The 19145-nt window shown below is 40.0% G+C and overlaps 1 protein-coding gene across 1 annotated transcript in view; it reads left to right on the top strand.

The window, feature by feature from the left end:
- Positions 1-10869, top strand: part of PAX9 (paired box 9) — a 38934-nt gene extending 28065 nt beyond the window's left edge. Inside the window, exon 4 of the mRNA XM_060262337.1 lies at positions 10236-10869. Within this exon, the coding sequence (XP_060118320.1) occupies positions 10236-10490 (255 nt within the window). The 3' untranslated portion in view covers positions 10491-10869. The remainder of the gene's footprint in view (positions 1-10235) is intronic.
- The last annotated feature ends 8276 nt before the right edge of the window (positions 10870-19145 follow it).

The following is a 19145-nucleotide window of genomic DNA, read 5'->3' as shown; positions in this document are numbered from 1 at the left end:
AGCTTCATTTTTGTTGCTGCTTTACACACTGAGAGAAGTGTCACCAAATACTGCAGCATTTGTTGGGGCCTTGCAGAGCACTGAAAAGCTAGGATTGTAGGCCGGTTGAGAGGATGGTGGAAGGAGCAACCCTGATGTTCATAATATTCTCTCACTCCTACCTTTAAGCTACTGGTGTCTTCAGATAGTTGGACTTTCTGGTCCTTGACTTGCCTCCTGAAAATGCAATCCAATGAAAATAACCTTGGCAGCACAGTTAATGTGCCTCAGGAGACACTCATCAACTATTAAGATATTAATGGAAGAAGACAGTAAGCTTTAAATGCCTCCACATTTTTAAAGAAAGGAACAGAATAAACAAGAATTTGGGGCCAAGTAACAGCTTCAAGAAAACCAAAACTAAGCTGTTTTTGACCATTTTCGCACACAGCTTACCTCACAGTCACAATCCTGTTCCCTCCGCAGTGTCTGGTCGGATTTCCCACCATCTGCGCTGAAGTTACAGGAAGTGCCGCAGCTTTTGCGTAGCAAACATAAACCGCTAAAACCCAGTTTACGTTTGCTACGCAAAAGCTGTGGCACTTCCTGTAACTCTGGCACAGATGGTGGGAAATCCGACAGACACTGCGGAGAAAACAGGATTGTGACTGCGAGGTAAGCTGTGTGCGAAAACGGTACAAATCTTGTGACAAGTATGTGTGCATGGAACAACACACTGCTAATCCTCCTGTCTAGTTTGTCAATTACTTTTGTAGGGGTTCCCTGACCGTACATTGGTGACAAATGTTACTTTGGGCAGTTCATGTTCCCAAACATGCTGGGCCCTGTTCACCTTTAGAAGTGAAGGGAAGGCTCAAGTCCACTCATGAGCCGAATTGGGCCCCAGCATTTATTTGCCCAAAGTAATGTCTGTCTTTTAACTAGGTCAGAAAACTCAATCCAACTGCACTCTAGTTTGGCCCTTAGTTGCAGAACACATACCTTGTATGCAGATGATGCTGAATTTGAGCCCTGACATCTCCAGATGAAGGACCTTGAACAGCAGATGTGGGAAATACTTTTTTCTTCCTGAGTAGAGAATTACTGGCAGCCAGAGAAGATAACTTTGAAGTATTAACAGAAAACCTTTCTGACTAAAAAAACTATAAAACACACATACTCATAAGCTCTTTTCTGTCCTTGGACCTCAGAACAGCCAAGAGTCAAGGCTCTGCTCCCCAAGTAAATCCCCAGGAAGATTCTTCCCCTTGAAGAAGTTCATGTCAATGGGAGATAAGGGAAGTAGCTTGGCAAGGGAAGCTGGTGGTGGTGGAAAATGAGGTCAAATCACAGCTGACTTTTGGTGACCCCATAGAGTTTTCAAGGCAAGAAACATTCAGAGGTGGTTTGTCATTGTCTGCCTCTGCTTATCAACCCTGGATTTCCTAGATATTTTTCTGTTCCATCCAAGCACTAACCAGGGCCAACCCTGCTTAGCTTCTGTGATCTGATGAGATCAGGCTATCCTGGGTCATCCAGGTTATGGCAAGGGTAATTATGATCCTAATTAAAATGTGTGCCTGTTCTGCCCAGTTCAGTATGGATGGACACAAACTGGGAAAATGTGGTTTGGTTTGTGGTTCGTAGTGTGCCCGTTCATGAACCACAAACCATCACAAACTTTTAGCTGCCAAATGGACGTGTTCATTTCATGAGGTTTGTAATGCAGTAGAATGGCTCCCCCAATGTGCTAGGGACACAAAACTCTCAAGGAATCTCCAGCTGACTATGCCAGCCCTCCAAGTTTAGTGATGATGGGATTTATGGGGTCCAAGTTACAGTCCTCCAAAGAAGGTTCCTCCAGAAAAGGGCTTTCTGGGGAAATGATGGGAAGTTCAGGAGTGTATAAAATGGATCCTGTGTGAGTTAGAGACACCAAACTTGCAAGGCACGTCCCCCAGATGCTCCTCTACTTGGCCTCCAAGTAATGCTCCCTGGTCCTTTGATGATTGGTAAACATTTTGAATTGAAACAGTCTGTTTGGAAATGTATCAATTCATGAACTGCCATGAACCACAACAAACTGCTTGAAAGTTCATGGAATGTTCATGCCAGTCAACTGACCATGAACTTGAGTTTGTGCAACACAAACCAGCAAAAATTCATCATGAACTTTCATTCATGAGCTGGTTTGTGCCCATCCCTATTCAGTAACATATACGTAGGGCCCAGGTGACATAGATGTGCAAAGTGTTTTTTCCTTGAGGTTTTTTTCTTTTATAAAAATGCAGCAAAAGAAGTTATAATCTTCTGTGGAAGACTGGGGAAAAGAGGAGCCTCTTTTACTATCCCCCTATGGTGTTTTCTGTGCTAAAAATCACCCCCCAATTGGTTTTACCCTTATGGAAGCAAAATGTATCTTCTTCTTCTTTTTTTGAGCTGTAGGGTGAATATCTGAAAAAATCAGACATGAAAAAGGTGACGACATAAACCACCCCTTCTTTCTCTATGTGTGTATTTATTTAAAAAGCTCTCAAAAACTGACAAATACCTCAGCATCTCATAGACAGAGACAGTTCATCTATAACCAACTGTGAAAGACATTGTGTTGAAAAATGCATAACACTTGGCTGGTGGATATGGAAACGTCTCTCCCACTCACAGTGTGAGAGGAGCCAAATGCCAGGTTTTGATCTGTATTTAGTCCCTAGCAACAGACACACACCAGAACAGGAAAGGTCATTTCTGAGATTGCTGTTCACTGAAAATGGATGTGTAAATGAGACCTAAGCCCTTTTGCAATAAATGCACCATCCAAATATACAATATTCAGAAGTAAAGTGGTGTTCCATTGCAAGCTGGTTCTTATTTATTTATTTTTTACATCATGGACATTTTGTCATCATGAAAATTCAAGGTAGTCCGTATTAGGCTCATAGGCAGTCTCCCGTCCAGGCGCCAGCCAGGCCCAGACATGCTCCACTTCAGCAAGGCTATTGCCCAAGATGCCTCTCAATTATATTTGGGATTCTGATTGACCAAACATCTTTTTCAAATGTCATTTTGTATTTAACTACTTAAAATAATTACAATCTGTCTTATGTCTATAGACTCAGAGGAGCTTTAAAAAGAGCTGCAAATACACAAAAACAATCCAAGAGTTCATCAACAAGCCAGATCTTCCAAAACAGCTTTCCTTCCATCAAATGCCCTCTGAGATAAAGCTATTCTACATGCCTTCCTGAATGCAGGGAGTGACAGTGCCCTCTGTAGCCACTCTGGTAAGCCATTCCAAAGGCCTGGACTTACTATAGAAATAGCCCACAGCATGGCTGTTGCCCATGAGAGGATATGGCAAGGAGAAAGCTGACTGAAGAATGCAGCTGGGGTGTGGGAGAAGACTGGCAGATGCAGTTTGATAAGCATGGGGGCCCTAGGTGGTGAAAGTACACTCCTGAAAAATCATAAATTATCAATATTATGACCAAAACAATTCAGATTAGTTTCCCAATGAGTCATATGCCAGCTTTGGGTTTAAACTTTGTTCTTAGCCTTGTGTGTAAAGTATACAATGAAAAACATGGAGATGTTGAAACATACAGTCAACTCTTTAGCTAGTATGGGCAATTTCATCAACATCGAGAGTATAACCCAATTAAATTAACTACAGTCTTAACTCCCTCTTCCAGTTTGGTATAGTGGATAAGTGCACAGACTCTAATCTGGGAGAACCGGATATGATTCCCCACTCATTTACATGCAGCTGCTGGTATGACCTTGGGCCAGTCATAACTCTCTCAGAACTGTTTCTCTCAAGAGCAGTTCTCAAAAGAGCTCTCTCAGCCCTACTTACTTCACAGGGTGTCTGCTGTGGAGAGGAGTAGGGAAAGGAGATTGTAAACTGCTCTGAGACCCTGAGGGCAGGGTACCAATTTCTTCTTCTTCACCCCATTTTGATTACCTTGGTATAATTGAAGATCACTCTCTGCAGATCCATGTTTTGCAGTGTAAGTCTAACAGAGCTGTGAAAATGCATTTTGCTAAATACAAAAGCCATTAAAAACAGGGGAGTGAGAATTAGATCTTCTGAGATTCAAGTTCCCTTTGAATGTTGCAAAACATTAATTTTGAACTACCAGTTTTTTTAAAAAGGTCTCCCCTGTAGATTTTGCCTCTTAGGTATTGGCAAAAAATGAACATATGTTACTTTAAGCTATAACTACTTTATAAAAATTAAATTTCCTTTCAAAAACAATGACTTCAATTATGGAAGAAATAGTTACTGAGCTTTTTAAAAAAGCTGCACAAAACCCAGTGCTTAAGGAAAGCCTGCGAAGAGTCTTGCAGGACCATAAACACCACAGGGGTCTCCCAGCCTCTGATTTTGCATTCTGGGGTTCATTGCTCTGAACTGAAATGCACTGGATGAATTATTGAACCAATGTATATAGGACATTGGAATTTAATTCCTGCTATTTCTTACCTAAGTGAATGTTCTTCTTGTAAGAAGTGCCAGATTAACAAACGAGAGTCAACCCCACTGTTAACCTCTGAAATATAAATTATGAACCACTGTTTCTAGGCTGCAATCCTACTCACAGTTACTTGGGAGTAAGACCCACTGACACTGGGATTTTCTTCCAAGTAAGAAAGCATAGGCTTATTTCACACAATCATTTTTTAAAATCCACCCTTTTTAAAAAAATCATATTTTGAATCTCCACCAGGTCTGTAATTCATATAGCAGGGAATTTGTAAAGTACATATGCCTCAAGAGAGTTGCCAGATTGTAACAAAGGGAAAAATCCTAAACAGGTCTATTCAGTAGTAAATCCTGTGTTATTCAGTGGGGCTTACTCCCTGGACAATGTCCTTAGGATTGCAGCCAAAGGAGCATTTCAGTATCATTGGACTAGGACAAAATGTGCAAAGTGGGGTGACAAAAAAATAACCCCTTCATCTCAAGACAACTGACTTTTGACACTCAAGGGAGTTTAAAAAAAAATACAACATGGAATGCAGATCTGCTTTTTAAGGGAAAAGTCATCTAAGGCAGGTATAGCCTCTTAGGCATGGCTCAACTAGCTCTCTGTGTTATAGCCTATAAAATGAAGACAATAATATTAACAAGCCTCATCTAGTCAGGTTTCAGGGTATGGCTGCAGGGCATGCCATGCAGCTGTGACTAAGCAGAACTAGGACTGGTCAGTGCAGACATGGATTGGCCTCTTAATTGAGTGGAAAGTTTCCCTGAAGGGCCACACAGAGGATGGTAAAAACTTCTCCTTACAATGCAGGCTCCTTTTGTAAGGAGGAGGAGGAGGAGCACGTAGCCATCCTGCTTGTATCTGGATGACCATCTTTGCCAGGACACAGCAGCAAGGAGGCACAGAGGCCCCAGTGTATCTTAGCAGAGCCTTTCTCACTCAGCTGTTAGGAACAAGTCAGGCTGAAAGGGACCTCACAGAACATGGATCAGAAGTGACAGATCATGGACACAGGACCACTGCATTTCTCACCCTGGATCAGTGCTTTCATATGGGAACTCTTAGGAACTGGTGTAACTTGATCTGAGTAACAACTCAGACCTGGCCTGCAGCACTCCTCCTGCATCACTACTGACTGCCCACCAACTGTAGACAGTGCAGGGGGAAACAGCAGGTGAGGTGACACCCACTGTCAGGGTGACTGGCCAGGTCTAAGCCAAGTGGCCCCTGCAGTGTTAGCAGATCTTGGCTTGCTCCTGAATCCCAGTGCAAGCTCAATGGCCAACCTACCCTTCAATGAGCAATCATGGCGGGAGAGAGTCTGAATCACATCCCTGTCTCCTGTACTTACAAGGGGAAAAGTCAGGATAATTGTACCCCTAGAGATACCTCTAAGGAGACATAGACAGGAGACATACAAAAATTTATTCCAGCATAGGTTTAATGAACTATTATCTGATGATAATTTTGTTAAATATTGTTCGTCTTTAAGGTACCTCAAGACAACCATTTATTTTCAGTGCAACAGATGTACATGGGCTACTCTGAAATTATTACTCTTGAAGGGAAAATTACTCTGCATAAGCCACCTCAGAATCCTTGCAAATGGCCTAATTCAGATATTTAATTGCTTCTTCCCTCAATTCAATTGTTGGCGGTTGGGCTCAGTAGTAGAGTTGGAGAGCTTACAACTCTTGAGGCCTCTCAAATTTTCTTTTTTAAGGAAATTTTTGCTTTTGAGAAGGCTACTGCTTCCTGGTCTTTCTTTTCTCCAGAATGACAGCAGGTTTGGGGCGGCTCTAGGTTGTCACTACTCCCCATACTTGTTTGTATAGGCCGGTGGTGCAGGTTTCTGTTTGTATAAAGGAAGGGAGAGGCATGCTTCTTTCACAGTAGGAATTCACCATGAATGGCATTTCATTTAAATAAAACAGGCCAGGACTTTGAGTCAGTGCAAAATACCTCCTGTCCCGATTTAAAACAAGATCATTTATCTCACTCAGGTGGGGGTTTTTTTGCTCTCTCGGTCTCTCTGTTTATTTCAGTGCTGGGGTTTTTTATTGGAAGGTAGTCTTCAAAGTAAAGGAGAACTCAATGTAATGTTAAATTCCCAGGGGAAAAAACCCCGTGGCATATCTCCAGCACAAGGTCTGTTGACATTAAACCAGCCTTTAATGCATTAACTGCAAAGTGCAAGAGAACTTGGAATGAAGTTAGCAGTTTTGTGGTGACCCCTATTCAAGAAAGCACTTCTATTGGGCTTTTTAGTCAAGAATCAGTTGTTAAACTGAAACAGAAAGTGGTTAAAAAATAGATATTCATTCGAGCCTTCTGATGCTGTTCATTAAACTTTTTCACTGATGTTTTGTAATCTAAAAGTGCACCTAGGTACAACTTGACTCCTACTTTGTTCTACTGCTTCAGACCAACATGGCTGCCCACTTGGATCTATCTACATGTTTTGTAATCCAGTCATTCCTGAGATCAAATTTTCTCAGTTGGGGGAGGGGAAGCTGCGGGAATCTCTAAGTGTTCGGAGAACAAACAAGTCAGGGTATCATGTGATCACTGAGCACAATAGAACAACAGCAATTACACCTAAGAACTATATAGGAAATGTATAGCTCATGCTACCTGATCTTGTCTGATCTTGGAGGGTTGGGTCTGGTCAGTATTAGAATGGAAGTCCACCAAGAAATATAAGGGTCACTATGCAGATGCAGGCAATGGCAAGCCACCTCTGAAGTCTCTTGTCTTGAATACCTTACAAGGTTGCCATATTTGTTGTTGTTCAGTCTCACTGTCGAGTCCACATAAGTTGACTGCAAAAAGGAGAGGGAATGATATACCTCACACTGGTAGCTAGCAGGCACCTGGCAACCCTGACCCTCCATCCAAAAGCCTGCTTTATTCATTTGTGGTTTGGATGTGCAGCTCCAAGATTTAAGCATGAGCATTGATGTGAACATGACTTAAAAGCTGGGTTAGACTTTGACTTCCAGACTACAGAGATGCAAAGAAATGTCCATTTACATTCATTGAGCTGGCAGCAGATCTTGGAAAAGAAACTAGGCACCTTAATTCCAAAAACAAATGGAGACTTATAGGGGGTAGAGAGAGGGCACTCCCTCCCAAGTATGTGTTAGGCCCTTGAGATCATTCCTGTGCCTCTGGTCAGTTTACAGTGAATGACTCATTTGGAATGTATGATCAGGACACAAATCCGTTACTTCAAAACTTGTTTAAAAGTATTGTATTTATTAGATGTATACAGAATCAAAGCTGGTATAAAAGGATAAAACAGGCATGAAAACTGGTTTTTAAAAACTACAAAATAACTATAAATAAGGCTTACATTTAACAAAATAATCATTAAATAGTATGTCCAGTAAATTCAAAAATTTTAAATGTACACTACAAGTCCAAGCAGACAGTAGAGGTGTACTGCTTCTTGTTTAAAAAATGTTGTCCATTTTCACTGTAGTATTATTTGTATTATATACACACATCAGTCTTATTGCCAATGTATTAATAATGTAATTATACTAATAGTATTATTGCACATTCATTTTTATTGCTTTGGTTCCCACTGTGATAATGTTCTCCTCCTCCTTGACCTCTCCTCCTCTTCCAACTAATTGTGCTAATTCTGCTTCTGCCGCAGGCATCAGCCCTGTAACATTTCCAGAGGGGTAGTTATGTTATGGCCAAACTACACAACACATTTTTTAATATGCTGGGCCAGGGTTCTTCCAAACTGACACACTTTCCCGTCTCTACATAGGAGCTGCAGAGAAATTATTAATTCAGATCAGGACCTTGGCGCCAGGGGAGAAAGGGCCTCTGACTCCATCCAGTCCTGTTTTCCCATGACTAAATGGCCTCTGGGGCCTTATTTGCTCCATTGCAAGCCTGTAGTGTACTGAACACAGCATGTTTCTCCAATCCTACAAACTGATCAGCTAAGAAATGTATTGTGTGTTGATCTTAGGCTTGCCAATTTGATCTCAGTTTTGCCAACTCTTCACTGGGAAAATCCTGGAGATTTGGGGGCAGAGCATGGAGAAGGGAGGATGTTTAGTGGGATGTGATGCCATAGAGCCCATGCTCCAAAGTTGTCCTTTTCTCTGTTGTCTGGAGATCAGTTTGGAAGCCTTGATGATAGCACCCAGGTGACCATTGTGTAGGGTTGCCAGGTCCTACTCAAGAAATATCTGGGGACTTTGGAGGTGGAGCCAGGAGATTTTGGGGTAGAACTAGGAGCAAGGGTGTGACAATGTGATTAAACTCCAAAGGAAGTTCTGGCAATCTCATTTAAAAGGACCACACACCTTTTAAATGCCTTCTCTCCATTTGAAAATAATGAAAGATAGGGGCACCTTCTTTTGGGGCTCATAGAATTGGATTCCCCCGCCCAATCTTTTTGAAACTTGGGAGGGGGATGTTTTGAGGAGAGGCATCGGATGCTATGCTGAAAATCTACCACAAAAAACAGGCCTTCCCAGAGCTCCAGATACCCACAGATCAATTCTCCATTATACCCTATGGTAATCGGTCTCCATAAGGTATAATGGAGTGCCTAGCAGACATTTCCCTCCCCCCCTTTCTGATAACCCTGAAGCAGAAGGAGGGCCTCCAAACTGGAGGATTCCCTGCCCCCAACTGGGGTCTGGCTACCCTACCACTGTGAGGAACAGGATGCTGTGCTAGATAGGCCAGTAGTCTGAAACAGCAAAGTTCTATTAACTTACAGTACTTACGTACTTAATTCATTTAAATCCACCTTTCTTTCCAAAGGTGACCCAAAGCAGCTTACATCCTCTTCTCCTTCATATTGTCCTCACAACAACCATGTGAGGAAGGTTGGGCTGCGTGTGTGACTAGTCCAAGGTCACCCAGCAAGATTCCATGACAGAATACAACACTCTATTCAGTATGCCACACTGGCTCTCAATGCCACACTGGCTCAGTGGTACTGAGTGTTCAATGGTGGTCAACCAGGCAACTGGCCAGACAGTCAGTAGGTGGGTATATATAAAGAGAACCTTCCCTCCATCTCTCATGATATCTTGGATGCTGTTTGTGATCCGTCCAAGTGCTGTGCCTTTGACATGTAATAGGTATCTTGGAGACTACATTTTCCAGAATGTAGAGACAGACAGTATTTGAAATAGGATTTGAAGTGCTGTAGGAGGAGGGATGTTTTGTTTTTGTTTTTTTAAGCCTGATCTGTCGCTGGTTGCGCCATGACCACCTACCCTTGTTGCAAATCTGGCATCAAATGCAGCAGCAGATATGGTGCTCCCAGAACTTTAAGCATGATGGGAATAAGGATAGAAGGAGGAGGAGAGTCTCTCCTTCTCTTCCTGACCGCTTTGAATTCTCTAAACCAGGCTTCAGAACAGGAACTGACCAAGTGGCATTCAATCATTTATTTTTCTTATTTGTTTTCATTATCAAAATAAATTGGTCTTCTAGTTGACTTTTTAAACATTGATTTTGAATTAATGCACATCTTTATCACCTAATAATCAATGCTATGGTATTATGAGATACTAAAAAGAAAATAGTCCTAACAAAAAAGGGAAATAGTCCCAACTGCTTTGCCATGTATTAATCAGTATAGGGGAAATCATTGGACAATACTGGATCTTAGCTGTTTCATTGCCCAGAAATCTGAAACAACAGCCCTTGAAGCCAGAATTTGGTTAAAGTCAAGAGCTAGTATTTTGGATGCAACAATAATCTTTGCCTCCACCTCTTTTCCAGGCACCAAGTGGTCTTCCAACAGTTGGCAGCTTTGTCTCAGCACCAACAATGGCGCCTTATCCAACACCAGCACAGGTGTCTCCTTACATGGCATACAGCGCTGCGCCTTCTGGTTATGTAACTGGTCATGGCTGGCAGCATACTGGAGGCACCCCACTTTCGCCTCACAACTGTGATATCCCTGCATCACTGGCTTTCAAGGGCATGCAGACAGCAAGAGAAGGTAGTCACTCTGTCGCAGCCTCTGCACTCTGATATCAGAAATATGGCAGAACAATTTACATCCAGCCTCTTCTTGTCTCTCCACCCTAATTCCTTCTCTCAGACTGACATTGTGGTCTGGTGACGTTTTCTTCATGCTATTTTGCTTCAAAAAAAATCATAAGTGTAAATAACCTAAGGAAGCGGTAGACATGTTGTTGCCCCTTGCACTGTTTTGCATAAAGAAGATCTTACAACCCTCAGAGGGCTTGTTGTGTGACTCTTCATTGGTAAAACCATGTATATTTATTCTAAATCAACAAGACCATCTCAAACGTGCAATTGTTCAGATTTGTGAAAAATCAGTCTAGGAAAACTAGTAGCCAAAGATAAGCCTCACCTGTTGTCAACAATGTGACCAAACACAAGGGTTTGGGGTTTTTTTAGATTAACCAATAGTTGTTTTTTAAAAAAATTGTATGGTCAAGTGCTTTTTTTTTTTGGTCAACAGATATCTTTTTACAGTAACAAATTATAGAACCAGATGACTATGAGGCTCTATTATTTATCCTGTATTTTATTGTGATTACAAAGATGGTACTGCTTTTGTTTTCTATATGTAAATATGGATTTTGGTAATAATTTGTCTTCCCAATACCCACCTAATATTTGCTTTTTTGTTCAAAAGTGACACCCCTATCACTTAACTTTTTTTTTATCATGGCATATGCCTCAAGAAGGTTTAAAATTCAGACAAATAGTTTATGCAGAGGGTGGAGGCTCCTGAATCTCATAAATAACATTTGGCTTCTTCAACACAGAACTCAGAAGTGACTATCATAATGGCCAATGCTTTCAGTGGAATCTGAGCACGACTAGTTTCCGCCAGATTGGGACCTAGTAAGTCTTCCAGATATTACCCATTCCTTCTAAAATAATAGGGTCAGATCCTGTGAACCATAAGCAGAAATCACTTTTTAACACCGATTTTTGGCACCTCCCACTATTCCCAGCAGCCCCCCCTCAACTACTAGAAAGCTGATGCTGAGGGTTGGAAGGGCCTTGGGGACAACAGAGTCTGCAACATGAAAAGGTTGGGCAAAATCACTTCCACCTTCTCTTCCTCCTCCTGAGCCTCTTGCACCAGCAGAAGTACCACTGGCAGAAGATGTAATTGTGGGCAATTTCACCCACTTTTCCCTCCTCACTGCAGCCCTCTTGTGATCTCATTGCATTTTGTCCCCGGGGTTCATTTCATCCTGGCACCAGCTCTTAATTGGTCAAGTGTTGCTGGGGAAGAAGATGGGGAAAAATCTATGTCTGAAAATGCTATTGCATTCTCAGTTCATAGGATCCAACCCAATATATTTCCAAACAAACCCCAAGTGTATGAAAAAGATGGAAAGGACCTGAACAAAATGGAAGCTTCCATTTTAATGTGAAGTTTGTGCAGAATTTTTTAAATAAAGGCGCAATCTTCTGGAAAGTTCTCCTGCACAGGCACAGTAGAGCACTTGTGTTGCTTCTGTTCATTTCAAAGGGGTTTGTGCAGGTGATGGGAGAATTATGCCCCAAGTTAAACCACTGTGAAAGAAAACTGTACTGTAATTTGTTGGCTTACCTGTGTTCAGTAATTCTGCCCCAAAATTACATTGTCATGTTAAGAAAAACAAAAAAAAGGAAGTTGTCTTCATTTCCTCTCTTATTGAATGTAAAAATGACTTTTGGTAAAGTTTACATTATTGTACATAAGCGTGTTCCATCATAGGCATATTGGTGACGGTACTACAAATATTTATATTGTTAACAAAATTTCATTTGACATTTCTGTATCCTTTATCAAATGTCATTTTATGGTCATTCAGATCCCGATTGCTCTCTTTTACTCTTTTTTCCCTTAACAGTATAAACTTTTCAAGATGGCCTGTCTTCCTTGGACAATAATAAAGTTGTGAATATAGTTTCAGAAAGCCTTCCTCAAGTTTGCAGATGTGTGCTGAAGATTAACCATGAAAAGGAATGATTTGAGAATTGACGTATTTCCTAGCATTATAAAATATTAATATATTATGTATTTTTGTAAGTCTAGTGCAATAATGTAAAAACACATCATTCAATACAGATTTTGAAAGACTGCTTTAATAAAATTATCTCTGTTTCTTCCTAGTCATGTTACACATACTGCTGCTGGAACAAGATAAGATCCTGTCTCTTTTATGGGAATTTCATGCTTTTATTTTAAAATGCCAACAAATATAGCTCTCCAAGGCAGTGCAATGAAAATAACCTGTGATGTCATGCTGATACTTCCTGGGAAATTTTCCAAAACATTTTTTCTATAGCAATCATTTAGTCATGACATATGTTAAACTGAGAATATTCGTGAGATGTAATCAGTATGATCAAAGTCTCTAGGTTACATTTTGCTTTGGGCACAAAGTGCTGATAGAAGTGAACCAACTAAAGCAAGAACTAATGCAAGCACGTTTGAAAAGAATGGAAGGTGTGCAGTGATAGATTTTGATGAGCTGATAAAGTATTTGGTGTGTGATCCTGCAGTCTTTAGTGGAACAAAAATGTTATTGAACTAGGACTAACGATTATTGTTCATGATGGCTACAACCTTAATGCTCTTTTGTGCTGTGCTCAGGAACAAGTAGTTTACATAATGATAGGTTTACATAATGATCATTTTCCAGCTCAATGAAGGTTGTTAACCAACGGAAGACCACTTTAATAAACTCAGGTCTTTTCCCAGCAGCAAAGATAATGTCAGAAGTTCTGTGACCTATGAGAGGAGTTTACAACTTTTATCTTTATGAACATTTGGAAAATGGAAAATTGAGCAAAACTGGTGTAGAAAGGAGCTGTGTTATGGGTTTCTCCCATATTATTCCTGTAGATTCTATTACCTTCTCAGGAAGAAACCTAACTTCAAGAACTTCCATGTTGTGAATGTATCTTCAGCAATGACCCATTATGTTCAACTGAACAAAATCAAGCATGCATTAACCACCTTGCTAAATTAAAAGGTCCATTTTGACATCCTACATTTAGGTTTAAATCATACCAGTTGAATATGATGCACATGCACAGTTATAAAATTTCAGTTTTCAGATGTGCTAATGAACTAGTGGAGACTGACTGCTCTGCAGATTACTTGGTGGAACTGAGTTCTTTCACTAGAGAGGAGATGAGAGGCCCTTTTGACATTATATAAACCTCTTTATCATAGTGGGTTGGTTCAGTAATGTCAAACCCTGGTTTAACATGACTTGTACTCTCTCTCATCTTCTCTTCCCTTCTTCCCATTGTATTCTCTGAGATAATTAGTGACTCCTGCTTTAGCATAAACCATTGATTAAGTGCAAACCACAGTACATATGACCTGGCAAAACTTTTCCAAACCAGGAATGTTATTCATGGTTTCATTGTGGATTGGAGGAGGAATCAGAAACCATAGTTTGTTCATACAGGTGTCACTGACTCAAGTCTGGACACATAAAGAGAATCATGAGGGGGACATGGAGACATCTCAGCACACTGCTCATTAACATAGTGCCAAATGATGCCTTGGTGTTACATCCAACAGAGTAGAATTCTCTTTACTTCCATCATTCTAACAGAGGACAACAGCAAGGGCTAACATGTGTGGTGTAGAAGTAGGTATGTGCAGATTAGATAATATGATATGTGAACTATATATTTGGTGCAATCCTTATTCAAAAAGGGAAGGTAACACAAAGTCTAACTATCCACTCTTCCACCACACATATTATACCCTTCACTAAAGGATTATTGCGTCAGACTTGAATTCTTAAGTTCTATGTCATAAGAGTTACTTCTCAGTGCTAATAAAACTCAAAGGAGAGGGGCAAAACTATCATACTGTATACATTTTTTTAAAAAATACAGGCAATGGCTATAAACTGATCTATGCTTTTTAATTTTTCTCATTTTTTAAAAAAACCCTAAAATTTAATTCAAATATTTGACTTATGCAACACATAATATTAAATAACATACATGGATAAGCAATGGACATTTTTTTTCTGCACTAGGGTGTAAGTTCAGGAGATTCAGAAGAATTTTTTTTTAAAAAAAAAACCCCAATTTGTTCCAGGCCTTTGTTTAGCAGAAGATAAGTACATAAGGAACAGCACTTTCTATTGTCTATTTCTTGTGAGCACAAACACAATATAACAAAAGGAGAGGGGTGGACCTGAAGAGAAATAATTGGGTTACAACTCTGTATTATCAGTCTTTAAATAAACATTTGTAACAAAGCTCCATTTCCAGAGGCAAAATGTTTTCCTGTTCTGATAAAGACAGTCTTAATTGCTTTCATACTTGGAATAAATATCTTCTTTTTTCTGATTCCCATGAGTAACAGAATAATGAAATAATATTTATACCCATTTTTGCCCTTTCAGAAATATGAATGAATGACGGGCTGTTTGCATTTATCTTCCTTCTTTTAGCAAATAATTTTATGCACAATGATCATTATCTAGAGGGAATCAGTGGGACAGATGTTGAAAATGGTGCAATTCAAGGCAAGAGCATCAGTGAATGAACCTCAGTGGACTATTTAATTGGTTTCTTCATGTTCTTTTCAACTGTTTCTTTCTTCACTTTATATTATCATGAAGCAGCATCTTTTGCCTGAAAGCATTCTTTACAGGAAGTGCCTAAAGTGCAGGTTGCAGTTGTGGTAATTCAACCATCTCTTTCAGCTTTACCAAACAAATGAATAACCTACAAAACCAGAGCATTTGGGCCTTAGAAAATTTTGTTTCGTTGACTTTATTTTAAAAGTTTTCATGTTAATTATTTTAAAATAGGAAAGGAAAAATGATTTCATTTTAAAAAGATAACAGGGCCAGTGTCACTTTTGATTTTATACGCATAAGACTTGTGACCAGAAGTCACAACCAGAAATAAGATCCTGCCCTATCATCCTAGAACTTGTTTCTCATTGTGTAAACAATAGCTATAATCAGTATTTAATCAAATCCTTTACTAAGATTGCTCAAATGCTCATATTATTTTTTAAAATTTCATCCTGAACTTTGATATGTTTCCTGAAATCAAGTCCCTTTGATTTCAATGAAATACCTTTCCAAAGGAATGGCTTCAGCCTTGGTCTTACCTGAAACACATTCGCTTTAGTGCAAAGAACTGTTGAGTACCACAGGAGGCTGTGTGGATTGACCGGAGACAAATAATAGTTTTTAAAAGACTTGAAGGTGTTATGATAAGGGTATTGTTTCTTGCGGTGTGCATATTCTTTTATTTCATCCCACTGTCATCTCTGGGCAAACAGGTTTTGCAGAAAGAGAAATCTGCTCTTATTGACATTAAGAATATATTTGTAGTTGTACATTCCCATTGTGACACTCATTTGAACCCCATTGAATCACCCAGTTGGTGCATGTTTTTATGTTGCCACTGTCTGTAAATAGATCAGGACCAGAAAAAAATGTGAGATAAATGTGCACATCACAGGCATACCACCTCTCCCATACCACTTACTGCTAAGAAAACGTAACCTTCCACTTTCAGCCATGGAGCCACACAGGTGACTACTCTCACAGGATTGGCGAGATTGGGAATAAGAGGAAGGATGACTTTGCAGAGTCCTAATGTGCCTCTTGTAACACAAATCAGAAATTATCAGTCAGTATGGGTGTTTCTTCCTCTGGCCTACTGAATCTGTGAGATATTTTGACACAAGCCTCTGCCATTGGGGTAAAGGAGGGCACCCTCAGGCAGCTCTAGCTAGGTACTCAACATGGGTTCCACTTGCCACCAATTGGCTTTTGAGGGGCTGTTTCCAGACATAGAATTTATTGTCTGAATTACAAAGATTATTTAGAAATCCTATTGAAATCAGCAGGAATTATTTATTATGGACTTCATTTAAGATCAAAGAGTACACAGTTTTTATAGGCGGATGGAAGAAAGTTCAATATAAATGAAAATTGGAGATCCTATCCAAGAAAGATTTTAGGTTCAGCAAGAAAATCAGAATGTTATTTTCATACATTAAAAGCATACTTTGGGGTGGGCTTTTTGTTTGTTTTGCTTTCAAGTGGTCCTATTTTATTAAAAGATGAGGCTGAAAGTATAATTATGTTGGAAACAATGTATGACAGAAGACTATGTTTGTATATACAGTATGTAAAAAAACATTTTATTTTTATATTTTGAATGCTTTAAATTAATAAAGGAAATAAAAACCTGACATGGATCTCTTTTATTTAAAGCTGTTCCATTCCTATACTGGAGATATATTTAAGTATAACAAAAGTACCTTCTCAAATACTAACTTTTGGTATGAAACAAAATCAACCAATTGTTCTTTGTTGAAAATAGCTTCTGAAATCCATCGGGAAGAAGCTGGTGTGGTCAAGTCTAGGCAAAAGACATATTTATGTCTTCATGTCTGCACATGCATCTTTTAAAAATGCTGAGAAGGTCCCTCTATTTTTACTGTGCACGCCACTATAATTCATTTTTGAAACTGTTTTAGCACAATCCACACTAGAGCTTTTGCTTCATGGGACAGTAATTTTGCAAACCTTTTCCAGAAATAATAAGCACCCATATGTTGGAGGAACTTGGAATTCTGCACCTTATAGGATAATGCAGTAGTTGAATGTTAATATACAATTAATTCCAATATGTTAGTGGCTGGGAGACTGGCTAGGTATTAGAAACTGGAAAAGTTCACCACAGGGACTTGCAGCAACACTGTAGCAGGTAGTTCCAGTGGCAACTTGTGAGTAAATCAACAGTAGGACATAATTTGGATTAGGGACTACTGCATGGGAGGGGGAATTCCTGCCCTTTCACCTGTGCTGTTTTTGGTGGCTGCAGCAGCCCAAGGGCCATGGGGGGGGGGTGTCATTTGCTCTCTTGGGTGCCTGCATGTGCACTGAATGGTCACATGTGCTAACTCTTCACAGAGAAAATAACATTTCCCATGCCCCTTGGGCTGTTTCAGTGGCCGATAGCACAAGGGAGAAGGCAGGAATTCCTCCTTCTCTCATGCAGTAGTCCCAGTACCAATATGGCCTTGCTGCATGTTTACTCATGTGTTGCCATAGGGAACTAGCAGCTACAGTACAGCTGCAAGTCCCTGTGGTGGATTCATGTAGTTTGTAACATCTAGTTAGGCTCTGAGAGCAGAGCAGGAAACAGTGGCCAGCAGTTCTGTGAACTAGCCCTTAAGTGGTAAATTTGGCTGTGGTAAATTCATGCCAGGGTGTGAATTTTTTTTTTAAAAAAAATGGGGACGGTAATTAAATGTTGCATGTGACAACAGACACATTTGGAATGTATTGTTGATAGCCTCTTCTACACTGTCTCCTTCCCTTGTATATGGCTGGTTATTACTTATGAAGAAAATTACTTCCAATGCAAAATTGTCCAGGTTCTGCTAGATGTCTTTGCAGATAACATTGTATCTGTATGTTCTTCTTTCATCTAATAAAAAAAGATGTATTCATACATTCAGGATCTGCACTCAAAAATTCCCATTAATTCCATGCAACATATAAAGCATTGTCAGACTATCTTTGAAATGCAGCTGACAGGCTGCCACTAATTTTTCCTTCAGCATATGATTTTTGGTGTTTTTCTTTTAACCAGGTTACAAACCCATATTAACCCCGCTAACAAAATGGGGTAAAATATACAAGTGTGCAGGGAATGAAACAGGTGCCCTATCAAAAATACAAATTAGTAGTACAACCATTAAAAAAATCAGCTGGTGTCCCAACGGTATCTCCATCTGCAATGGAAACTGAAAAAGAAGACATAAAGCTAGCAGGAAAATTATGAAAGCACCATGGTGGCATATTAATAAATTGTGTCAGCAATTGCAATTTATGGAAACCAGATATGTTAGGCGTACTCATGACTGTCTAATTTTGCTCTAAGATGTACTATTATAATTTTTTCTTGATTAAAAAAACAAGCTATTCAAGTCGTTAAAATAGCAATGGTCAACAGTGCTACTCATATGAGTAACAACCCTTCACTATTAACTACAGCTCCTTCACTTGTCTAACAGTCGCCTGTTGTAGCAGCAGTTTCTTGAGGCCACAAGGAGTAGGTCATGTTCAGCAGACTGAGCAGTAAAGATGGTTCCCAGGTGATACCACTTTAGGCTGCAAGCAGAAACAACCTACAACTTTGCACATAGACAAGCTGATGTTAGACCTCTCTTGGAGATGCTTGTTTTGTATGTTTGTGAAACGTTTCACTTAGCAGTGCGCCTGTCCACTTGCAGCGCCATGTTAGACCATTAAGAAAGGGTTTACCACCTCATCAGCTATTTGTGGGAACTAGTCCTAAGGCAGCTTCATAACTATGTATTTCAAGAACATGCCAAAGTACAACAGCAGCTGCCAGTTGGCATTTTATAGGGTTGCTGAAAGGCAAAGAGACCAAGAGAGATAAAGAGAGTCTTTGGGAGGAGAATCCTGCGAGGCACTCTGGTGACTGCCAGTCCAGAATTCAAGCATGGTCTGAGGTTATTGCTGCAGTGGCAGCAATGCAAATAAACAGGTGTTAGAGGGTGGGGTAGGTGGAGCAGGTAAAATTTGCTGTTTGGCTGCTCAGTACTCACCCATAGCCAATTGATATTTGCTTCAGGCACGTTTTAAATTATATGGTTCTTTTTAAGAACTTCTCAACAAA

This window comes from Heteronotia binoei, chromosome 21 (assembly GCF_032191835.1).
Source record: "Heteronotia binoei isolate CCM8104 ecotype False Entrance Well chromosome 21, APGP_CSIRO_Hbin_v1, whole genome shotgun sequence".
NCBI lineage: Eukaryota > Metazoa > Chordata > Lepidosauria > Squamata > Gekkonidae > Heteronotia > Heteronotia binoei.
The sequence above is the reverse complement of the archived record's forward strand: the minus strand, read 5'-3'. Positions and strand labels throughout refer to the sequence as shown.